This window comes from Nicotiana tomentosiformis, chromosome 1, assembly GCF_000390325.3.
Source record: "Nicotiana tomentosiformis chromosome 1, ASM39032v3, whole genome shotgun sequence".
Lineage (NCBI taxonomy): Eukaryota > Viridiplantae > Streptophyta > Magnoliopsida > Solanales > Solanaceae > Nicotiana > Nicotiana tomentosiformis.
In genome coordinates, this window is record NC_090812.1 from 7236302 (window position 1) to 7258142 (window position 21841).

The window sequence follows — 21841 nt, forward strand, 5'->3', positions numbered from 1 at the left end:
ACGGACTTAAAGACTTGGCAGACTTTGAATACTTCAAACTGAAGGCGTAGCAGCCAAGACAAATTCAACTTGACTTGGCATTAAAGACTGCAACTTGAAGATTTGGCCTTTTACTAAAAGACTACATCCATCCATCAAAGATGCCAATTTTCTACGGAGACTTGCCCCCATTGAACCATTAATCTTTGATAAGGCATAAAGTTCAACGAAGGAATATGTCACGCCCCAAACTAGGGGAGGCACGACTGGCACTCGATACTGTATTCGATCGAGTTAGCCACTAAACATACTAGCTAACTAGACTGGGGGCCCAACAGATCGGGCAGCACAACATCTGAAATACTAAGCCTGGACTGTAAGGTTATGACATGAATAACAATAAGCCATATAAACATAGGTAGACAAGCCAAAATAATAAAATACTAGCTGGCTGACGAGGCCGCGACTGAAGACATACATGCCTACATACCTATATATACATGATGTTTGGCATATTTCGATATGTGTTGATGTTACTTTACCCATGTTTTAACCACTTCTTGATGTTATTTGATCTTTAAAATTCCCAACATGGTTTAATTATTGGTTTTATGACTAATTAAGTTATGTGTGACGATTTAAGGTGTTTGGAGTGCAAAATATGAAGAAAAGGTGGTCTAGCCAGAGGAAGAAGGGTTGGATGCGTCGCATCCAACCTAGAAAAACATCATCTTTCGTGCACCCTTAGCAGTGAAGTCGGCCCATAGCGTCCGCCATAGCATCCGAGACTGGGAAGTAGAAGACGCATCCACCCTCGCATGCAAAACTGGGAAGTAGAAGAGAAGGTGGATGCGTCGCGTCCACCCTCACATGCAAAGTTAAGAAATGGAGGATGAGGTGGATGCGTCGCATCCAACTTAGCATCAACCCCTGAAGCCGATTTGGACTAGGGTTAGGAGAACTCTAGCCCACGACTTTTGGACGCAATATATAAGCTTAAAAAACGCTTTTTTTAGGGGAGATAGATGAGACAAGGGGGAGAAGCTATAACCAAGTTCTAAAACCACGGAATTCGTCTTGAGTTCTTATTCTCTCTTTCTTTTATTGATTCTTATGCACTCTTATGAAATTTTGGATGATTGCCTGAATATGAGTGGCTAAGAACCCTATTGTTCTAGGGTCATGGGTATACATGAATGTTGATGTTTGAAGTTTAATTTGACGACGTTGGGTTTATCATATTGGGTTGTTTATTTAATTCTGTTTTTAATTATTTTGCTGAGTAGTTAACAGTGAAATACTATCTACGAATCTAGAGTTAAACTCGAAAGTGGGAACCCTAGATTGCATATAGAAGTAAATAGAATAAGTTCTCAAACTCGGGCATCGGGGAACGGATTCGCGATTAGGATAGACATATACCTAATTGCCTTACTCGGTTGCAATACAGGAATTGTAAATACGTTCTTGTTAAACTTAATTCCATAGACATATAGGTATTAAGTTAACTTGAATATGCGAGTAAGAACTCGACAGATTGTTACGAGTGAAATTAACCCTGTGAATCAACAATTCAGATAAACCATTTAGTTATTTTAAACTAAGAATGCAACATGAATGTTAGATGACCTGTGACCCTGGAATATTATATCCTATTGATTGTTATTCAAAACTATTTAAGTGTTGTGTTTAATTCTTAGCAATTCATTATTTGATAGTCTTTAGGTAGTAATTTAGAAAATTATATATTTTGTTAGAAATATCTTGAATCAATAAGCTATTCGAGTTTGAATTAGTCAAAAGTTAATCATAAGTCTTCGTGGGAACGATACTTTATTCACTACTTTATTACTTGACGACCACGTATACTTGCGTGAGTGTGTTTGGACCCGACAAGTTTTTGGCGCCGTTGCCGGGGACTTAGAAATTAGCTACGTGACTAAGTTAAGCTTTTATTAGATATTTTTTCAAGTTTTAATTTTCAGTTTGCCTTGTTTGTGTCAACGCAGGATCTTCTCTCGAATGCAGAGGAGTAGAAGTGCAAACAACCTCATTCCTCTTGATCCAGAAATCGAACGAACACTACATAGAGTGAGAAGGGAACTCGAAGCTAGAACGACAATAGAAAGAGAGTTGGACATCGCAGTTCAACCACAGCCAATAGAGATGGCAGGCAATGAAGAGCGTCCGGTGATTGAAGCCGCAAGGCCCAATCTTGCGAATATGACTCAGGCTATTGTGAAGCCTGATATCACTGGGTATTTTGAACTCAAACAGTACATGGTACAGCTGATTCAGTCCACAGGACAATATGTGGGTCTATCTCATGAGGACCCGCAGAGGCATATTCAGAACTTCTTGGAAATTACGGACACTTACAATCATCCGAACGTTTCCAAGGACTATGTCAGGCTGACACTATTTCCTTTTTCACTGTTGGGGGAAGCTAAGGAATGGTTGCAAAAGGAGCCCGCGAACTCTATCCACACTTGGGATGATCTAGCAAGGAAATTCCTGATCAAGTTTTTCCCAACTAAGAAGACAAAGTCGCTGAGGAGCCAAATTCTTGGGTTCCAACAACGGGATGGCGAGACACTTCGTCAAGCTTGGGAAAGATACAAGAAGCTACTCAGAGACTGCCCGCATCATTGTCAAACTGATGAGGTATTGGGTCACACTTTTGTTGATGGGTTAGATGAAGCATCAAAGATGAATCTTGACTCAGCTTGTGGGGGTAGTTGCATGGCAAGGCCGTATAGTGAAATACAACTCTTGCTAAATAACTTCACTGCTAATGACCATAATTGGCAAGGAGAGGGGGATTCAAGAAGGGGAATTAAACAGAAGGCAGCCGGGTTGATTGAGCTTGATGACTTTTCTGCCATGAGAGCCGATATAGCAAAATTGGCAAATCAGATGAATAGAATGACAACACAACAAATGCAACATGTATAGCAGATGTCTATTTGTTGCGAACTATGCGGAGACAGTCATATGATTGACATGTGCCCCACGAATCCTGAATCTATATACTATGTGGGGCAACAAAACAGAGGTTCTATGAATCAACATGCACAATATGGGAACACTTACAACCCAAACTGGAGGAATCATCCTAACTTCTCATGGGGCGGAAATCAACAGAATCAGAATCAGTATAAGCCTCAAGGAAATTTTACTCAACCTCAGAAGCCACCCCAACAAATGGAAGAAAGTACGAATGACTTGCTGAAAAAGTTATTGCTAGACAATCAACAGCTCAGGACCGATTTCAGAAATCTTGAGATGCAAATGGGGCAGTTAGCAGCAAACCAAAATACTAGACCTACAGGCTCACTTCCCAGTGATACAGAGAAGAACCCTCAAGTTAATGCAGTTACACTTAGAAACGGGAGGGAACTAGAGGAAGTGCCAAAGAAGATAAAGGAAAAACCTATACCTGAGGGGGAGCTGACACCTAAGGCAATACAAGAGTCAAAGGAAAATGATGCAAGTTCAGAGCGAATGGAGGTTACAAGGCCACCACCACCTTTCCCCCAAAGATTGCAGAAAAAGAATGACGATCGCATGTTCAACAAATTTCTCTCTATGTTGAGTCAGGTTCAATTAAATATTCCATTAGTGGATGTACTTCGTGAAATTCCAAAGTATGCTAAGTACATAAAAGACAGAGTGGCTCACAAGAGGAAATTGACTGAGTTCGAGACGGTTGCACTTATTGAGGAGTGCACATCAAGGGTCCAAAACAAGCTTCCCCAAAAGCTTAAGGATCCTGGCAGCTTCACCATTCCAGTGCGAATCGGTAATATTGACGTGGGACGTGCTCTTTGTGATTTGGGTGCAAGCATAAATCTGATGCCTTTATCCTTGTTTAAGCAATTGGGTCTGGGAGCTCCGAGACCAACCACTGTGATGTTGCAATTAGCTGATAGGTCCATAGCCTACCCCGAAGGAGTGATTGAAGATGTGCTGCCACAAATTGGAAAATTCATCTTCCCAGCTGACTTCATTATTCTAGACTTCGAGGCTGATGAACAAGTTCCAATCATATTGGGACGACCTCTCTTGGCTACTGGTGATGCAATAATTAAATTGAGAGAAGGGAAAATGATTATGAGGGTGGACAACGAGGAAGCAGTCTTCAATGTCTACAAAGCAATCCAACTTCCCCGCCACTATGAGGAGCTCTCTATGATATCTGTTGTGGAGGTGGATGAGAAACTTCTTGACACGAGTGTATATCTAGACGATTATCTAGAAAAAGCAATCATGATGTTTGATAGCTTGGAGATGGATGATGAGGTTGAGGAGATGATGCATATCCTAGATGCATCATGTGCTTACATGCAAGGAATAATCCCGTTTGAGCCCCTGAATAGGCCAAGTGGCCCCCCACCAAAGCCGTCAATTGAAAAAGCTCCAAAATTGGAACTTAAACCCCTACCCCCTCACCTTCAATATGCTTATTTGGGAAGTTCTGACACTTTACCTGTCATTATTTCTTCTCACTTGTCTAAATTACAGGAAGAAAAGCTATTAAGGGTGCTACGTGAGCACAAACGAGCAATTGGGTGGACAATGTCTGACATTAAAGGCATTAGTCCAGCTTTCTGCATGCACAAAATCCTCATGGAGGACGGACACAAGCCAAGTGTAGAGCACCAACGCTGACTAAATCCAATCATGAAAGAAGTGGTAAGAAAAGAAGTGATTAAGTGGCTTGATGCAGGTATTGTATTTCCAATCTCTGATAGTAAATGGGTAAGCCCCGTTCAATGTGTGCCGAAGAAAGGGGGATAACCGTAGTAGTTAATGAAAATAATGACTTAATTCCTACAAGAACTGTCACTGGATGGAGAATTTGCATAGATTATAGAAAACTGAACAATGCCACCCGAAAAGACCACTTTCCCCTTCCCTTTATTGACCAAAATTGATAGATTAGCTGGCCAGGAATACTACTGTTTCCTGGACGGTTATTCGGGGTATAATCAGATTGCTATAGCCCCAGAAGACCAAGAGAAAACTACATTTACATGTCCTTATGGCACGTATGCGTTCAAGAGAATGCCCTTCGGTCTTTGTAATGCACCTGCGACTTTTCAAAGGTGTATGATGGCTATTTTTACTGACATGGTTGAAAGATTTGTAGAAGTATTCATGGACGATTTTTCTGTGTTTGGATGTTCTTTTGATAGTTGTTTGATGAACCTTGATAAAGTGCTAGCTAGGTGTGAAGAGACGAACTTGGTGCTAAACTGGGAAAAGTGCCATTTCATGGTACGTGAAGGTATAGTTTTGGGGCACAAGGTTTCAAAAGATGGTCTACAGGTGGATAAAGCAAAGGTGGAGATGATTGAAAAATTGCCCCCACCGACATCCATCAAAGGCATTTGCAGTTTCTTGGGTCATGCAGGTTTTTATCGTCGTTTCATTAAAGATTTTTCGAAAATTTCTTCTCCTTTGTGCAGGCTTCTAGAGAAAGATGTTACCTTCAAGTTTGATAATGCATGTCTGAAAGCATTTGAGGAGCTGAAGGGAAGATTGGTGACTGCACCAATTATCATTGGCCCCGATTGGGCACAACCATTTGAGTTGATGTGCGATGCAAGTGACATAGCAATCGGAGCGGTGTTGGGGCAAAGGAGGGATAAAATCTTTCACTCCATTTATTATGCAAGCAAAACTATGAATCCAGCTCAGATGAATTATACAGTTACTGAAAAGGAGTTGCTTGCAGTGGTGTGGGCGTTTGACAAGTTCAGATCCTATCTAGTGGGAACCAAAGTCATCGTCTACACAGATCATTCAGCTATCAGATACTTATTTGAAAAGAAAGACGCCAAGCCGAGGCTGATTCGTTGGGTCCTCCTCTTGCAAGAATTTGACTTAGAGATCCGAGATCGAAAAGGGACAGAAAATCAAGTGGCCGATCATTTGTCCAGATTAGAAAGTCGGTACCATGTAGCTGAAGGAGGGTCAATCAAAGAAACATTTCCGGATGAGCAAATATTAGCAGTCACCTCAGGTGAAGCCCCATGGTATGCAGATTATGTGAATTTTATTACAAGTGGGGTGACGCCACTAGAATGGACACCTGACAATAGAAGAAGATTCTTACATGATGTAAGGTTCTACATGTGGGATGAGCCATTCTTATATAGGCAGTGTGCAGATCAGTTGGTGAGAAGTTGTGTTCCTGAGGAAGAGATGAAGGCTATACTGCATGACTGCCATGCTTCGCCATATGGAGGTCATCACGGCGGGGATAGAACCGCCCAAAAAGTGCTACAATCAGGTTTTTATTGGCCAAAATTGTTTAAGGATGCACATGCCTTCGTTAAAAATTGTGATAGATGCCAAAGAACCGGAACTATCACGAGGAAGCACGAGATGCCCTTGCAAAATATTCTGGCAGTAGAACTTTTTGATGTTTGGGGGATTGATTTCATGGGACCATTCCCATATTCTAACGGGCACAGATACATCTTGGTGGCGGTCGACTATGTTTTTAAGTGGGTGGAGGCCATTGCTCTTCCTACTAATGACGCAAAGGTAGTGGTAAGCTTTGTAAAGAAGCACATCTTCACACGTTTTGGGACTCCAAGAGTGTTGATAAGCGACGGGGGAACTCACTTTTGTAACAAATTGCTGAATAATATTCTTGCAAAATACGGAGTTAAGCACAAAGTTTCCACTGCCTATCATCCCCAAACGAGTGGTCAAGTAGAAGTTTCCAACAGAGAGGTAAAGCAGATTTTGGAAAAGACAGTAAGTATGAATAGAAAGGACTGGGCCGGGAAGCTGGATGACGCATTATGGGCATATCGCACTGCATACAAGACCCCAATAGGTACTTCTCCGTACAGGTTGGTTTATGGGAAGGCCTGCCATCTGCCCGTCGAGCTTGAACACAAAGCATATTGGGCGATTAAAAAGCTAAATATGGAGATGGACTTGGCCGGTGAGAAGAGATTGCTACAACTCAACGAGCTTGATGAGTTTCGATTGCATGCGTATGAAAATGCCAAATTGTATAAAGAGAAGACCAAAAGATGGCATGATAAGCATATCCAACATCGTGAGTTTGAACCAGGTCAAGAAATTCTACTGTTTAATTCAAGGCTAAAGCTTTTTCCAGGAAAGCTTAAATCTCGATGGTCGGGTCCGTTTGAAGTGGTTAGTGTGAAACCTCATGGTGCGATAGAATTGTGTGATAAGGGGTCCAATGCGACATTCTTGGTAAATGGCCAAAGAGTAAAACACTATTGGGGTGGTGACATTGCACGTCACAAGACCACGATGGATTTAGTGGAGGCATGAAGAACATGTTGCGTCGTGCCGCGACGTTAAATCAGGCGCTTCTTGGGAGGCCACCCAAGTTAGTTAGTTCATTGTTTTGTAGGAATTAGATCTTGTATGTATAAAAAAAAAAATTGTCCAGATATGAGAAAACGAGGCGGATGCATCGCATCCCCCTCAGCATGAAAAACATTGACGGGCCAATTGCTCAAGGCAGTGAAGTCTGCCTATCGCGTCCGTGTCGCGTCCAACAAATTTTGACGGAAGAAGAGGGGATGCGTCGCGTCTAAGCTCGCACGCACAGGTAAGTACTATATAATTTAACACATCTTAAGAAAAAAAAAAAAGTCAGGCATACAAACGCATACAAATTCGTTAATCGAACTTGCGACGCATACAAACGCATACAAATCTCTTTAATTCAACTTGCGAAGCATACAAACGCGACAGGTACGCATCATCTTCTTCGTTCTTTCTTTGGCTTCTCTCCTAATTCTTCTCTCTTCCCTCTCTCAATGGTAGCAACAAGTAGGTTTTGCAATTTCAAATATCACACATGTAATTAAGAAAGGAACTGACAAAGCCTGGGGTTTAGGGCTGTCGTTCTTGGTAGTTGTAATGGTTGCGAGATGATAAACTATAATTCCCTTCATCTCGTCAAATTTTGGGAGGGTAGTCGCATTACCCAACTGATAGAATGAACTAGGCACACTTGTTGCATATCACATGTTCGACGAATTGTCCATGAGGAAAATTTAGGCGTCGGTGAAGTCTGAGTAACCGAGCAACATTGGTATATGCTTGAGAATAGGTGTGGGGTCGAGTGAGGTGCTATGTGAAATTGACCGTGGTTAGTGAGCGTCGCTAGGATAGACCTCATGTTGGGCATAACGATATCTATATAGCGCAATGCTTATTTGTAAAAATTGAAGAGAGTTATCACATACTTGCTGAAAGCCATGAGCTATAATTCCATGAAGTATTGAATGGCATGACTTTACGAATAATTGGAAGTGCAAGCTGTTGCAACTGCTTTAAAGCTGAACTTCGCTGTTTCATATGCTAATTGTTGATTTCTTTGCATTGCAGGTACTTAGATTCATAAAATGACAGCAACGAGTAAACCGTCCAAGCAACAAGACAAAGATGGTAACAAGCAACCGCCCAAAAAGCCTACCGGAAGGGCAGCAGGCGGCCCAAATCCACAGAAAAAAAGGAAGCGGACGGAGAAGGAAATGGAACTGCTGCCTAGGCAGTTAAGTGATGATTCAGAGCAAGAGGAAGAGGAAACATTAGTCAGGAGGACAGTGAAGAAGGGTATTACACCAAGCAAAGGAATAGAGATAAGAGAGCCTGTGACATACCAAAGAAAAGCCTCCAAAAAGAGTGATCCGACTGATAAAGGGAAGGAGAAGATTACTACAGAATCTGAGTCTGAATCCGATTCGGATAATGACCTCCTACATGTCAATATGAGTGATGAAGATGAGGGTGAACCCATAGACCGAGTTGCTTGGGAGAAAAACTTTGTTAATGAGAAGGCATTCCGAGCCTATAAGAAGATACTGGTTTCAAAGAAGTATATTCCGGAAAAGCCGATCAACATCGGAACACTTAAGAAAAAGTACTCAGAGTTTCTAAAATCAATTCGAGAGGTGCAACAATGGGGACCCATCTTGAAAGGTCACGGCAAAGCCAACCTCACCATTGTTAGAGAGCTTTACGCCAATTGGCGTCACGCCAGGGGCAACATTGTGCGAGTAAGAGGGGTAGATATTAATGTATCAGCTGAAGCTCTGAATAACTTCTTAAGGGTGCCACACACACTTACAGATAGGTTTGACTCCATATGCAAAACACCAGATTATGCACACATTAAGTCTGTCCTATGCCCTACCAGGAAGGATGCAGAATGGAAGCATGGGAGTATGGAGTACCATTCTATAGCCAAGGAATTCATGAGTGCGTTAGCACGTGTGGCTCTAAATTTCATATGTAACCGCCTGATGCCATGCCAACACAAAACTGATGTCCCTCATCACCGCGCACTAGTATTATATGCTTTATTAGAGGGGATACCGCTCAACTTAGGAGCCATCATGCATGATCAAATGCAGTGCACCAGGATGAATTACAAGTGGAGGCTGTTCTTTGCTAATACCCTATCGGCTTTCTTGACAGAGATGGGAGTACTATGGGACAAGGAGAATGACGACATTGAGGCTAAAGCTCCAGGACCATACGATGTCACTCATGTTCTAGAGCCGAACAAGGGAAGGTCTTCTAAGCTCACCATTCAACAATTATTTGAGCAGATGCAAGCAGATATGCAAGAGAACAGGGCTGAGCTGATAGCGACTCGTGTCGAGTTAAGTGCCACCAGGGATGAGTTGAGACAGACTCGTGCGGATCTAAGCCGAGTTCAGACCGAGCAGGCCACGATGATGAAGGAGATATCATTACTCCTCAGAGCTCTGGTTCAATGTGCAGGTACAGACATCTCACAGCTGATTGCATCATCCACTGCCGGACCATCCACTCATGTTCCTCCTATAGTCACTGAGGCTCCACACAACAGGCCTACTGAGGTCGCTGTAACACCTGCTACAGAATCAGCTCCAGTTGTTGATGATAGGACAATGACAGCTCTCCCTATGCGTGAGGATGATGTTGAAAGGCCGGAGGGGGTCATGATGAATGCTATGGATGCAGATTCTCTTCCACAGACTGCGGATGAGCCCTCCACCTTGACTTGAGGGAGTTCTTCTCACCCTACTTTACCTTGTTTGTGTGCATTGGGGACAACGCACAGTCCTAAGTGTGGGATGGGGGGCTATTCATATTTTGTTGTATGGATGAATGTACTAAAATATTCACTGGATTAATGGCATATAATAGCAGTAAATTCATCTATATGGAGTAACTCTCAGTTTATTCTTGAAGTTAAAAAAAAAAAGGGCTATTCATATTTTGTTGTATGGATGAATGTACTAAAATATTCACTGGATTAATGGCATATAATAGCAGTAAATTCATCTATATGGAGTAACTCTCAGTTTATTCTTGAAGTTAAAAAAAAAAAAAAAATTTAAAAAAGAAAAAGAAAAAAATAAAAAAATAAAAAAATAAAAAATAAAAAAAAAATAAATTATATAGTATCTTTGTAGGTAGTAATAATCCCCTGTGGTTTTTCTTTGTGCATCGGTTCTTTTCCATGGGATGTATTTTGAACCGGGTAGAAACTTTTTCTTTTAGAATAGATTAGAGTTAGAAAATAAATGGAGGAAGAAATATGAGATTCCGAGGGGGCTACTGACTTATTTGATAGTAGCATAGTCAGGCTTTGGCATATGTAGGGCCTCTCCTATGTTTTGAAATTGATCATGAAGCCTTCATGTATTGGATAACATGTTTGTGATACCTATGTCTCGTTTACATGACTTATGTTCACTTTGCGCGTAATGTTTAATATCTCGTGGCTTCGTGAATACTTGCATTGTTTGAGAGTCGGAATGTGACTGTCCTTAATGAGTCATGTGCCATGTGTGGTGAGATTTTTTGTGTAGTCCATGTATTGTACTTGTGTCTAGAACTTGCCCGGTATGTGAGTTGAAGCGAAATTTTAGGTGATGCTCGGTTTGAAAAATGATTTTAGGCTTTCTTTGATCTTTTTGAGCTTAGTACTTATCATAAATAAAATTTATCCCTAGTTAACCAATTTGAGCCTATTGACTTTTATTTGGTACCCACATTACAAACCTATACCCTTTTTATTTGGAATTGACATTGTTTTGATCCTTTTACCTCTTAAAGCACTTTAATTGTTAGATGAGCGCTAAAAGAAGTAAGAAGGAACTAAGTGTGGGGTGGCCTTTGAGTGAAACCAATGAAAGGAAGAAAGGTGCACTTGTTTTGTAAAATAATACACCACTAGCGGAAAAAAAATAAATTATAATAATAATAATAATAATTTGGAATAAATATAGATGAATAAATTATTGTTTTGTTCTTGCTAGTGGGTATGAATTAAAGTAATGCTTAAAGAAAGAGAAAATATTGTTGAGGGTGATATTATTTGTGAAATTGAAGTGGGGTTGAAGAATTTGCGCTTAAGTTATTTGGTGATGTGTTAAAGTGCTTAGGAGGTTGAGTCACTATTCCTAAAATATATCCTACCCGTCCCTTAGCCCACATTACAACCATGAAAAAGTCCTAATTGATTTTAGATCGAGCGAGCTTACATTAGTAGAGATTTACATTAAGGGCAAGCTTATGGTACCAATTACATGCATGTGATTTCTTTTGTGAGAGTGAGCGATTTTCGTTGATATATGAGCATGAGATTCGAATGTGTGGATTGATTTGACTTTCTTTGTTTTTGTGAGGGCACATGGTTTCAAGAGGGATAGGTAACATTATTAGACTTTTCTAGGATGTTGGGTGTTCAAGCCACGAGTACATTGTGACAATGAGTCGGTTTTTGAGGCTAGGATTGTTATGAGCATGCTGACTTGTTTGAATACTTTTGAAGAAGGGCATAAGTAAAGGGAAGGGTATGTGATGCATAGCCTAGAGCCTAATTGTTGCAAATAACCACGGTCATAGGTGCAGTGTGCTTTGAATGATAAGAGCTTAATTTTGTTTCGTCTACTATAGGATGGTTTGTTCGAGGACGAACAAAGGTTTAAGTGTGGGGTAGTAATGTTTGGCATATTTCGATATGTGTTGATGTTACTTTACCCATGTTTTAACCACTTCTTGATGTTATTTGATCTTTAAAATTCCCAACATGGTTTAATTATTGGTTTTATGACTAATTAAGTTATGTGCGACGATTTAAGGTGTTTAGAGTGCAAAATATGAAGAAAAGGTGGTCTAGCCAGAGGAAGAAGGGTTGGATGCGTCGCATCCAACCTAGAAAAACATCATCTTTCGTGCACCCTTAGCAGTGAAGTCGGCCCATAGCGTCCGCCATAGCATCCGAGACTGGGAAGTAGAAGAGAAGGGTGGATGCGTCGCATCCACCCTCGCATGCAAAACTGGGAAGTAGAAGAGAAGGTGGATGCGTCGCGTCCACCCTCACATGCAAAGTTAAGAAATGGAGGACGAGGTGGATGCGTCGCATCCACCTTAGCATCAACCCCTGAAGCCGATTTGGACTAGGGTTAGGAGAACTCTAGCCCACGACTTTTGGACGCAATATATAAGCTTAAAAAACGCTTTTTTTAGGGGAGATAGATGAGACAAGGGGGAGAAGCTATAACCAAGTTCTAAAACCACGGAATTCGTCTTGAGTTCTTATTCTCTCTTTCTTTTATTGATTCTTATGCACTCTTATGAAATTTTGGATGATTGCCTGAATATGAGTGGCTAAGAACCCTATTGTTCTAGGGTCATGGGTATACATGAATGTTGATGTTTGAAGTTTAATTTGACGACGTTGGGTTTATCATATTGGGTTGTTTATTTAATTCTGTTTTTAATTATTTTGCTGAGTAGTTAACAGTGAAATACTATCTACGAATCTAGAGTTGAACTCGAAAGTGGGAACCCTAGATTGCATATAGAAGTAAATAGAGTAAGTTCTCAAACCCGGGCATCGGGGAACGGATTCGCGATTAGGATAGACATATACCTAATTGCCTTACTCGGTTGCAATACAGGAATTGTAAATGCGTTCTTGTTAAACTTAATTCCATAGACATATAGGTATTAAGTTAACTTGAATAAGCGAGTAAGAACTCGACAGATTCTTACGAGTGAAATTAACCCTGTGAATCAACAATTCAGATAAATCATTTAGTTATTTTAAACTAAGAATGCAACATGAATGTTAGATGACCCGTGACCCTGGAATATTATATCCTATTGATTGTTATTCAAAACTATTTAAGTGTTGTGTTTAATTCTTAGCAATTCATTATTTGATAGTCTTTAGGTAGTAATTTAGAAAATTATATATTTTGTTAGAAATATCTTGAATCAATAAGCTATTCAAGTTTGAATTAGTCAAAAATTAATCATAAGTCTTCGTGGGAACGATACTTTATTCACTACTTTATTACTTGACGACCACGTATACTTGCGTGAGTGTGTTTGGACCCTACAATACATGCCAAGCCTATGGGCTGGAGACTGAAAACAGCAAAAAGAAACCCAGAATATTGTGTCCATAATAGCCTCTAAGAGTGTCATAAACACTGTCGGGATAAGGCCCCAACTATACCCAAACTGTACAACAAAAGTAACCATCCTATGAAAGCTCCAGGAAGAAGTGAAGCTTACCAACTCACAGCTGAACCTCGAAATCCTAGCAGAGGGGTCGATCAGAGTCCCTACTTGGACCTGCACGCACGAAACAAAATGCAGTGTCCCCAGGCAACGGGACATCAGTACGAATAAAAATATACTGGTATGTAAGGCAGAAAGTAGAATCATACATAGCTGATGTAAAAAGGTAATAAAGATATCACCTGACACTGAAACTCTGATAGCCTCCATGGCCGACATCCGACCTCATAGTAATAAAATATGCATGGTATGCTCGTGTAATCGTATGTCGTGAATACATATATATTGATGTAAATGCATGACATACCCAACCAAATGCTAGCAATGGCGGTCTCTCCCGGTAGCTAACCGGTATCATATTGCCAACCTGTGGCCATCTGTACAATATATATAGTCTTTCGGGCAAATAGGCCCCTTACCTCCGATTATAGCTCGAAGTCCATGTATAATATGTCATGTATGATATGAACTTTGAATGCACATAATAGGCCATAACAAGAACTTAGCCAACCTTGGCTCATTGGTACTCTTATTCTCATAATTTCATAATCACCTTCGTATCGCATACAAATGTCTCGTGGAACCTCATATCTTTTTTTAATAAGTTTGAAAACTTAACTCGACTTTTAGAAAGATAACTTAACTCTGAATATGTTCATAAAAAGCTTAAGGTGCTTCACTTAGTCCTTATACCTGATTTCTTGATAATTAGTAAAAGAAAGTATTTCAAAAAAAAATCAAATGTTTTAGTAGTTTAAACATAAAAATTATATTTGAGAATTTTGAAATCGACATGTCACTTTAGAGATTTTAAAATATACTTTAACAAGGAAGAAGGACTGATCGCAAATACTAAATGCCTTTATTTTTAAGTCACACAACCCAAAGACGAATAAGAATTCATATATATGGACATATATTTAAGAAAGCCGACAAAATGGCATATATAGATGTCGAATACCCTTTTTAATCGAGCGAGTGAAATATCAACCTAATAGCATCATGAAAATACTTCAGCTACGATACCAATGCCTTTCATAGAAGGTCTTTCTAGCAACAGAATAGTAAAATATCACATTTGGCGTCTTAGGAATTTTTCAAAATTTGTGCTAAAAGGAAGGATGAAGCTTAGCCTTAACATACCTCTCTAACGAACGTCCGAATGCCTGTAGTTCCTTTACAAAAGTTGTTTCTTACGTCCTAAGCTTCGAAACCACTATATATATGCAGCTTATACGCACTTATAAATAGTTCATAAATGAGTTTAAATCGGCAGATTTTTCATATGACCCTAATTTGACGAAACGCCCGTAGAACTTTGTAAAAACGATCATAAAAGAGTCCCAAGATGATTACCTTGGCAAACCAAGTATAAATCCTGAAGAACCAGCAAGAACAACAATTTCCTATCTTCCAAAAATAGCTCCAAACACAGCTAATAGAAGGGGAAAACGATTGCAAAGCGTAGAGATTGCGCTTCTAGGCACGGGGGCAAACTTTAACGATAGAAATCGTTACAAACGCACCTTAATCACTCAAGAACACCATGAAACCCTCTCTTAAGCTTTCTCACTGTTTTGGGACGAAGATGAAATGTTTTGGGGTCTTAAAAGTCGGATTTTCTGACTTATACCACTTGTTTGACCCGACCCGGTTCGCGACCCGATTTCAGCCCGGACAGTCCGCGGTAAAACAGTCATAACATTTTACTCCAATGTCGGTTTGATGTGATATTTCTTTGGTTGCAAACTAGACTCGTAGAACTTCGATTTAATAGATTGTGACTCCCATAACTCTTTATATATTAGAAGAAATGATCTGATACATTTGACCCAAAGTTTAGAAAATTTATTAGAGAAATTTACGATAACTTTTGCCGACCTTTATTTCGCAACTTGCTTGACTCCAAAACTTAACATGTGACCAGTGTGATATTATAATACCTCATAACACATTATTCTTAGCATATTATACACTCTTAGTCTTATCCCACAGGTGCAAGTTAACTTAAACCTTCCGAACGCGCGGGGTGCTACCCGAGCCATTTCTTTAACCATGAACCTTTGTTTAAGGGATTCCTTTGACTTAAAGCTTTAGTTTAGTTCCTTGATATTACCACACATTTTCAGTCTTATTCTCCCAATGTGGTATACCCAATCATATATACCTAATATAACCACGCCACGTTACATATATTACGTAAGAGAAGAGAGAAACACCCGGGGTCTCACAGTCTCCCCCCTTAAGAACATTCGTCCGCGAATAGGTCAAGTCAATTCCTTGGTTTCATTTCTTGTCCGCTAATACGTTATTTGCGAGGCTATATTTGTTACATTTGCAAGCATAAATCAAATTCTGAAGATTCCAACTACTAGGCTTCGTATAGCTATCTCGCAATAAAAAAATTTAAATTGCACTTTCAAGTCATTTAAAATCCAATTAAGTTGCTGTAAAGAAATAATTGGCAATTATTTAAATGCGACTCACCTTAAGTCGTAAATAGGTGGGGGTACTTCTTCCTCATTTCCTCCTCAGCTTCCCAAGTCATTTTCTCGATATTGTTATTTCGCCATAACACTTTCACAGAAGCCACTTCTTTAGTTCGAAGCTTCCTTACCTGCCGATCTAAAATAACTGCTGGTACCTATGCATAAGATAAGTCTTCAGCAATGTGAATATCCTCAATGGGCGTAATACGTAAAGGATCTTCAATGCACTTCCGCAACATAGATACATGAAACACAGGATGGACTGCTTCCAATTCTAAAGGCAAATCAAGCTCGTTCGCCACCCTACCAATCCTCCGAATAATCTTATACGGTCCAACATACCTGGGGTTGAGCTTCCCCTTCTTTCCAAATCGCATGACGCCCTTCATAGGTGATACTTTCAGGAAAACCCAATCTTCTACATCAAACTCTAAGTCTCGTCGTCGAACATCTGCATAAGACTTTTGCCGACTTTGTGCTGTACGCAGTCGGTCTCTAATAAGTTTTACCTTTTCCATTGCTTGCTGGACTAAGTTAGGACCTAGCAACTCTGCTTCCCCGACCTCGAACCAACCGATCGGCGACCTACACTTCCGCTCGTATAGTGCTTCGTAAGGAGCCATCTGAATACTAGCTTGGAAGCTATTATTATAAGCGAACTCAATAAGAGGTAGATGATCATCCCAACTTCCTTTAAAATCTAGCACGCAGGCACGTAACATATCCTCAACTGTCTGAATAGTATGCTCTGCCTGTCCATCAGTTTGCGGATGAAAAGAGGTGCTAAGATTTACCTGCGTGCCTAGACCATTCTGAAAAGATTTCAAAAAATATGCTGTAAATTGAGCCCCTCGATCAGAGATAATAGATAATGGCCCTCCGTGAAGGCAAACAATCTCTTGAATGTAAAGCTTCGCATAATCCTCGGCTAAATATGTCGTCCTGACTGGCAGGAAATGAGCAGATTTTGTAAGCCTATCAATAATTACCCAAATAGAATCATACCTCCGTGGAGTGCGAGGCAAACCAGTGATGAAGTCCATATTTATCATGTCCCATTTCCATAATGGAAGCTCAATACACTGAGTTAGGCCTCTAGGCCTCTGATGTTCGGCTTTAAATTGCTGGCAGTTGGGACATTGGGCTACCATCTCCGCGATATCTTTTTTCATTCCATTCCACCAATAGATCTGTCGAAGGTCCCGATACATCTTTGTCGCTCCGGGATGAACTGCATATCTAGAATAATGGGCCTCCGAAAGAATCTTGGCACGGAGCTCTCCTACTGACGGTACACATAAGCGGCCCTGGTATCTAAGGACTCCATCTCCAGTTAGCTCAAATAAAGTTTGTCGCTGCTGTGGAATACTTTCCCTCAGTTTTATAAACTCAGGATCCTCGTGTTGTCGCTCTTTCACTTCAGTAACAAAAGAAGATTTTGCCGTATTCTGAACGAGAATGCGTCCACCCTCTGTATCTACCAAACGCACTTGTAAACTAGCTAGCTGGCATAGATATTTGGTCATCTTGACCTTATCAGCTTCAACATGGCTTAGACTGCACATGGACTTCCAGCTAAGGGCATCAGCAACAATATTAGCTTTGCCGGGATGATATAAAATATCAACATCATAGTCCTTTAGTAATTCTAGCCATCTTCTTTGTCATAGGTTCAACTCCCTCTGTTTAAATAAATACTGAAGGCTCTGGTGGTCGGTGAAAACATCAATATGAACCCCATATAGATAATGCCGCCAAATCTTTAGGGCAAATACAACTGCGGCTAACTCAAGATCGTGCGTAGGATAGTTCTGTTCATGTTTTCGCAACTGTCTGGAGGCGTACGCGATAACCTTACCATGCTGCATAAGAACACAACCTAGGCCAATTCTCGAGGCATCACAATATACAACATAACCCTCGGTGCCATCCGGAAGAGTCAAGACAGGTGTCGTAGTAAGCCTTTTCTTTAGGTCCTGAAAACTTTGTTCACATGCCTCAGTCCACTGAAACTTAGCTCCCTTATGTGTCAGTTTCGTCAATGGTGCAGAGATAGAGGAAAATCCCTCCACAAACCTTCGGTAATACCCTGCCAAGCCTAAAAAGCTACGAACCTCTATCGGATTCAAGGGCCTCGGCCAAGTCATCACAACTTCAATCTTTTGGCCATCAACCTTGATACCATCGCCGGTAATAACATGACCAAGAAAAGCTACAGAAGTTAGCCAAAATTTACATTTAGAGAATTTAGCATATAACCTGTAGTCCTGGAGAGTCTGCAATACAGCTCGCAAGTGGTCCGCATGCTCGGCTTCCTATCGCGAATATATCAGGATGTCGTCAATAAACACAATCACAAATTCATCCAAGAATGGTTTGAATACCCGGTTCATAAGATCCATAAAGGCTGTTGGGGCATTTGTAAGCCCGAAAGACATGACAAGGAATTCAAAATGGCCATACCTCATCCTAAATGCTGTTTTTGGGATATCAATATCCCTGACTTATAGCTGATGATAACCGGATCGCAAGTCGATCTTCGAAAAGCATTTGGCACCTTGTAACTGGTCGAACAAGTCATCAATCCGTGGAAGAGGATACTTATTCTTGATAGTGACTTTATTTAGTTGCCTGTAGTCAATGCACATCCGCAAGGACCCATCTTTCTTTCGAACAAAGAGCACCGGAGCACCCCATGGGGATGTACTTGGCCTAATAAAGCCTTTATCGAGCAAGTCCTTCAGTTGTTCCTTCAATTCCCTTAGCTCTGCAGGAGCCATTCTGTAGGGAGGAATGGATATAGGCTGCGCATCAGGAAGCAAATCTATAGCGAAATCGATTTCCCTTTCGGGGGAATTCCTGGAAGCTCGTCAGGGAATACCGTCGGGAATTCATTCACAATAGGAACCGACTGAAGAGTCGCTGGCTCCTTATCTATATCCCTAACATGAACCAGATGGTATATACAACCTTTAGCAATAAACTTCCGAGCCCTAAGGTATGAAATAAACTTACCCTTGGGCGTGGCTGCATTACCTTTCCTTTCAAAGACAGGCTCACCAGGAAAATAAAATCGGACCAACTTTGCATGACAATCAATATTAGCATAACAAGCTGCCAATCAATCCATACCCATAATGACATCGAAGTCTAGCATAACCAATTCAACTAAATCAACAGAGGTTGGATGGTCATTAATTAACACTGTACAATCTCGATAGACATGATTAGCTATAATAGAGTCGCCAACTGGCGTAGATACCTCAACTGGCTGTGGCAACAACTCAGATCTCATGTCAAGCTTACCAGCAATAAATGGAGTAATATATGAAAATGTAGAGTCGGGATCCATCAATGCATAAATGGCATGAGAATGTATTGTCAATATACATGTGACAACATCTGGGGTTGCCTCTGAATCCTGTCGGCCTGTGAGTGCATAAAAGCAGTTCTGGCCACCACTAGAACCTGAGGTGTCTACTCCACCTCTCCCCCTACCACGGGCCTGAGTAGACTGTGGACCTGGTCGGGGAGCACGGACTGAGGGTGAAGAGGCTGCTGTGAATCTTGAAGGCTGAGCTGGTGTACCTCTGCCTAACCCCGGGCACCGGCTAATATAATGTCCTGTCTGCCCACAATGAAAACATGCACTCGAACCCTGTCTACATTGCCCGGTGTGCAGCTTACCGCACTGAGTACATGGAGGAGTAAGTTGTCTCATCTGTGCAGAACGCTCCTGTCGACGGCCCTCAGGCTGGCCTGAGCTCTGCCCCGGTCCTGACTGAATATAACGATCAAACCGCTGGCCCTGCATCTGTGGTGGGAAACTACCTGCTGACCGAGGTGGATATCGATGGAGTGGGCGCCTAAAATCAACTCGTGGCTCCCTATAAGACCCCATAGTACGAGCCCTCTTACTCTGCTCCCTATCCCTGCGAGTATCACTAATCCGACGGGAAAGGTCCTCTGTAGTCTGAGCGAAAGCCTGTATGCGGGAAATATCTACATCATCCGATAGGGATGCAACCCTACAGTCTCTAATCAGATGATCCCCCAAACCATCCATATAATGATGAACTCTAGCCCTCATGGTACGTACTATATCTGGTGCATACCTTGCCAAAGAATTAAACTTATGGCTATAATCCCTCATACTCATATCCCCCTGCTTTAGGCTAAGAAACTGGTCAAGACGGGCCTCCCGAACCTCCCGTGGCAAATAATAGGCTAAAAAGCCTCAGAGAAGTCCTCCCACTCTGCTGGCGGAGCATCAGGTCCTCTAGATCTCTCCCATGCCTCATGCCATAGGACGGCTACATCACGTAGTCGAAAAGAAGCCAACTCCACAGCCTCGGCGACGGAGGCATGCATCACCCTCAATACTCTATACATATGGTCTATAAAGTCCTGGGGATCCTCAATGGAACTGGGTCCTGTAAATAATGGAGGGGCCAAGTGAAGAAACTCTCGTACCGTCGAGCTTCCTATCCGATCTCTCCGGGCATCTGCTCCTGACTCTAGCTGTCACTCATGAATAGAAACCATCCTAGTCAGCAACTGAACAGCCTCCCTCATCCCCTGCTCCCCAGTCTCTGATGGGGGAACAATAGGTACTGGAGGTCCTGTGTCTCTAGCTGCCTCAGGTACCAATGGAACTGGTGAGGCTGGGGGTACTGCATCTCCCTGGGCTCCAACAAGTGCTGGGGAAGCTGAAACTAGGGGTACTGGAGACTCACTGTGAGCCTCTAAGGGAAATCTATCCCTCTGACCCGGTGGGGAACGACTGGTACCTTCTCCCGGATCCATACCTATCTCTCGCTGTGCCATCTCCTGAGCGTAGGTAGCCTGTTAGATAGGAAACACAAAGCACGATTTAGATTTCATATGTTCTTATAACTTCGCTCTATAGCACGATCTATTAATTGAAAGAAATGTAACCATTCCTAAATGCCTCATAGCTTCCTGATTATAATTGTGGTGCACAACACACCCATAAGCAAGACTCTACTAGACACGGCTTGTGGACTCCCTGGGATACGACATGCTCTGATACCAAGTTTGTCACGCCCCAAACTAGGGGAGGCACGACTGGCACTCGATACTGTATTCGATCGAGTTAGCCACTAAACATACTAGCTAACTAGACTGGGGGCCCAACAGATCGGGCAGCACAACATCTGAAATACTAAGCCTGGACTGTAAGGTTATGACATGAATAACAATAAGCCATATAAACATAGGTAGACAAGCCAAAATAATAAAATACTAGCTGGCTGACGAGGCCGCGACTGAACACATACATGCCTACACACCTATATATACATGCCAAGCCTATGGGCTGGAGACTGAAAGCAGCAAAAAGAAACCCAGAATATTGTGTCCACAATAGCCTCTAAGTGTGTCATAAGCACTGTCGGGATAAGGCCCCGACTATACCCAAACTGTACAACAAAAGTAACCATCCTATGAAAGCTCCATGAAGAGGTGGAGCTTACCAACTCACAGCTGAACCCCGAAATCCTAGCGAAGGGGTCGATCAGAGTCCCTACCTAGACCTGCACGCACGAAACAAAATGCAGTGTCCCCAGGCAACGGGACATCAGTACGAATAAAAATGTACTGGTATGTAAGGCAGAAAGTAGAATCATACATAGCTGATGTAAAAAGGTAATAAAGATACCACGTGACACTGAAACTCTGATAGCCTCCATGGCCGACATCCGACCTCATAGTAATAAAATATGCATGGTATGCTCGTGTAATCGTATGTCATGAATACA

The 21841-nt window shown here is 41.6% G+C and overlaps 1 protein-coding gene across 1 annotated transcript; it reads right to left on the reverse strand.

Moving 5' to 3' along the window:
• Positions 1–19182: 19182 nt before the first annotated feature.
• Positions 19183–20220, reverse strand: LOC138897607 (uncharacterized). Its single transcript, XM_070183616.1, has one exon. It carries the CDS (start codon positions 20218–20220, stop codon positions 19183–19185), a length of 1038 nt encoding a protein of 345 aa, XP_070039717.1.
• Positions 20221–21841: the final 1621 nt, after the last annotated feature.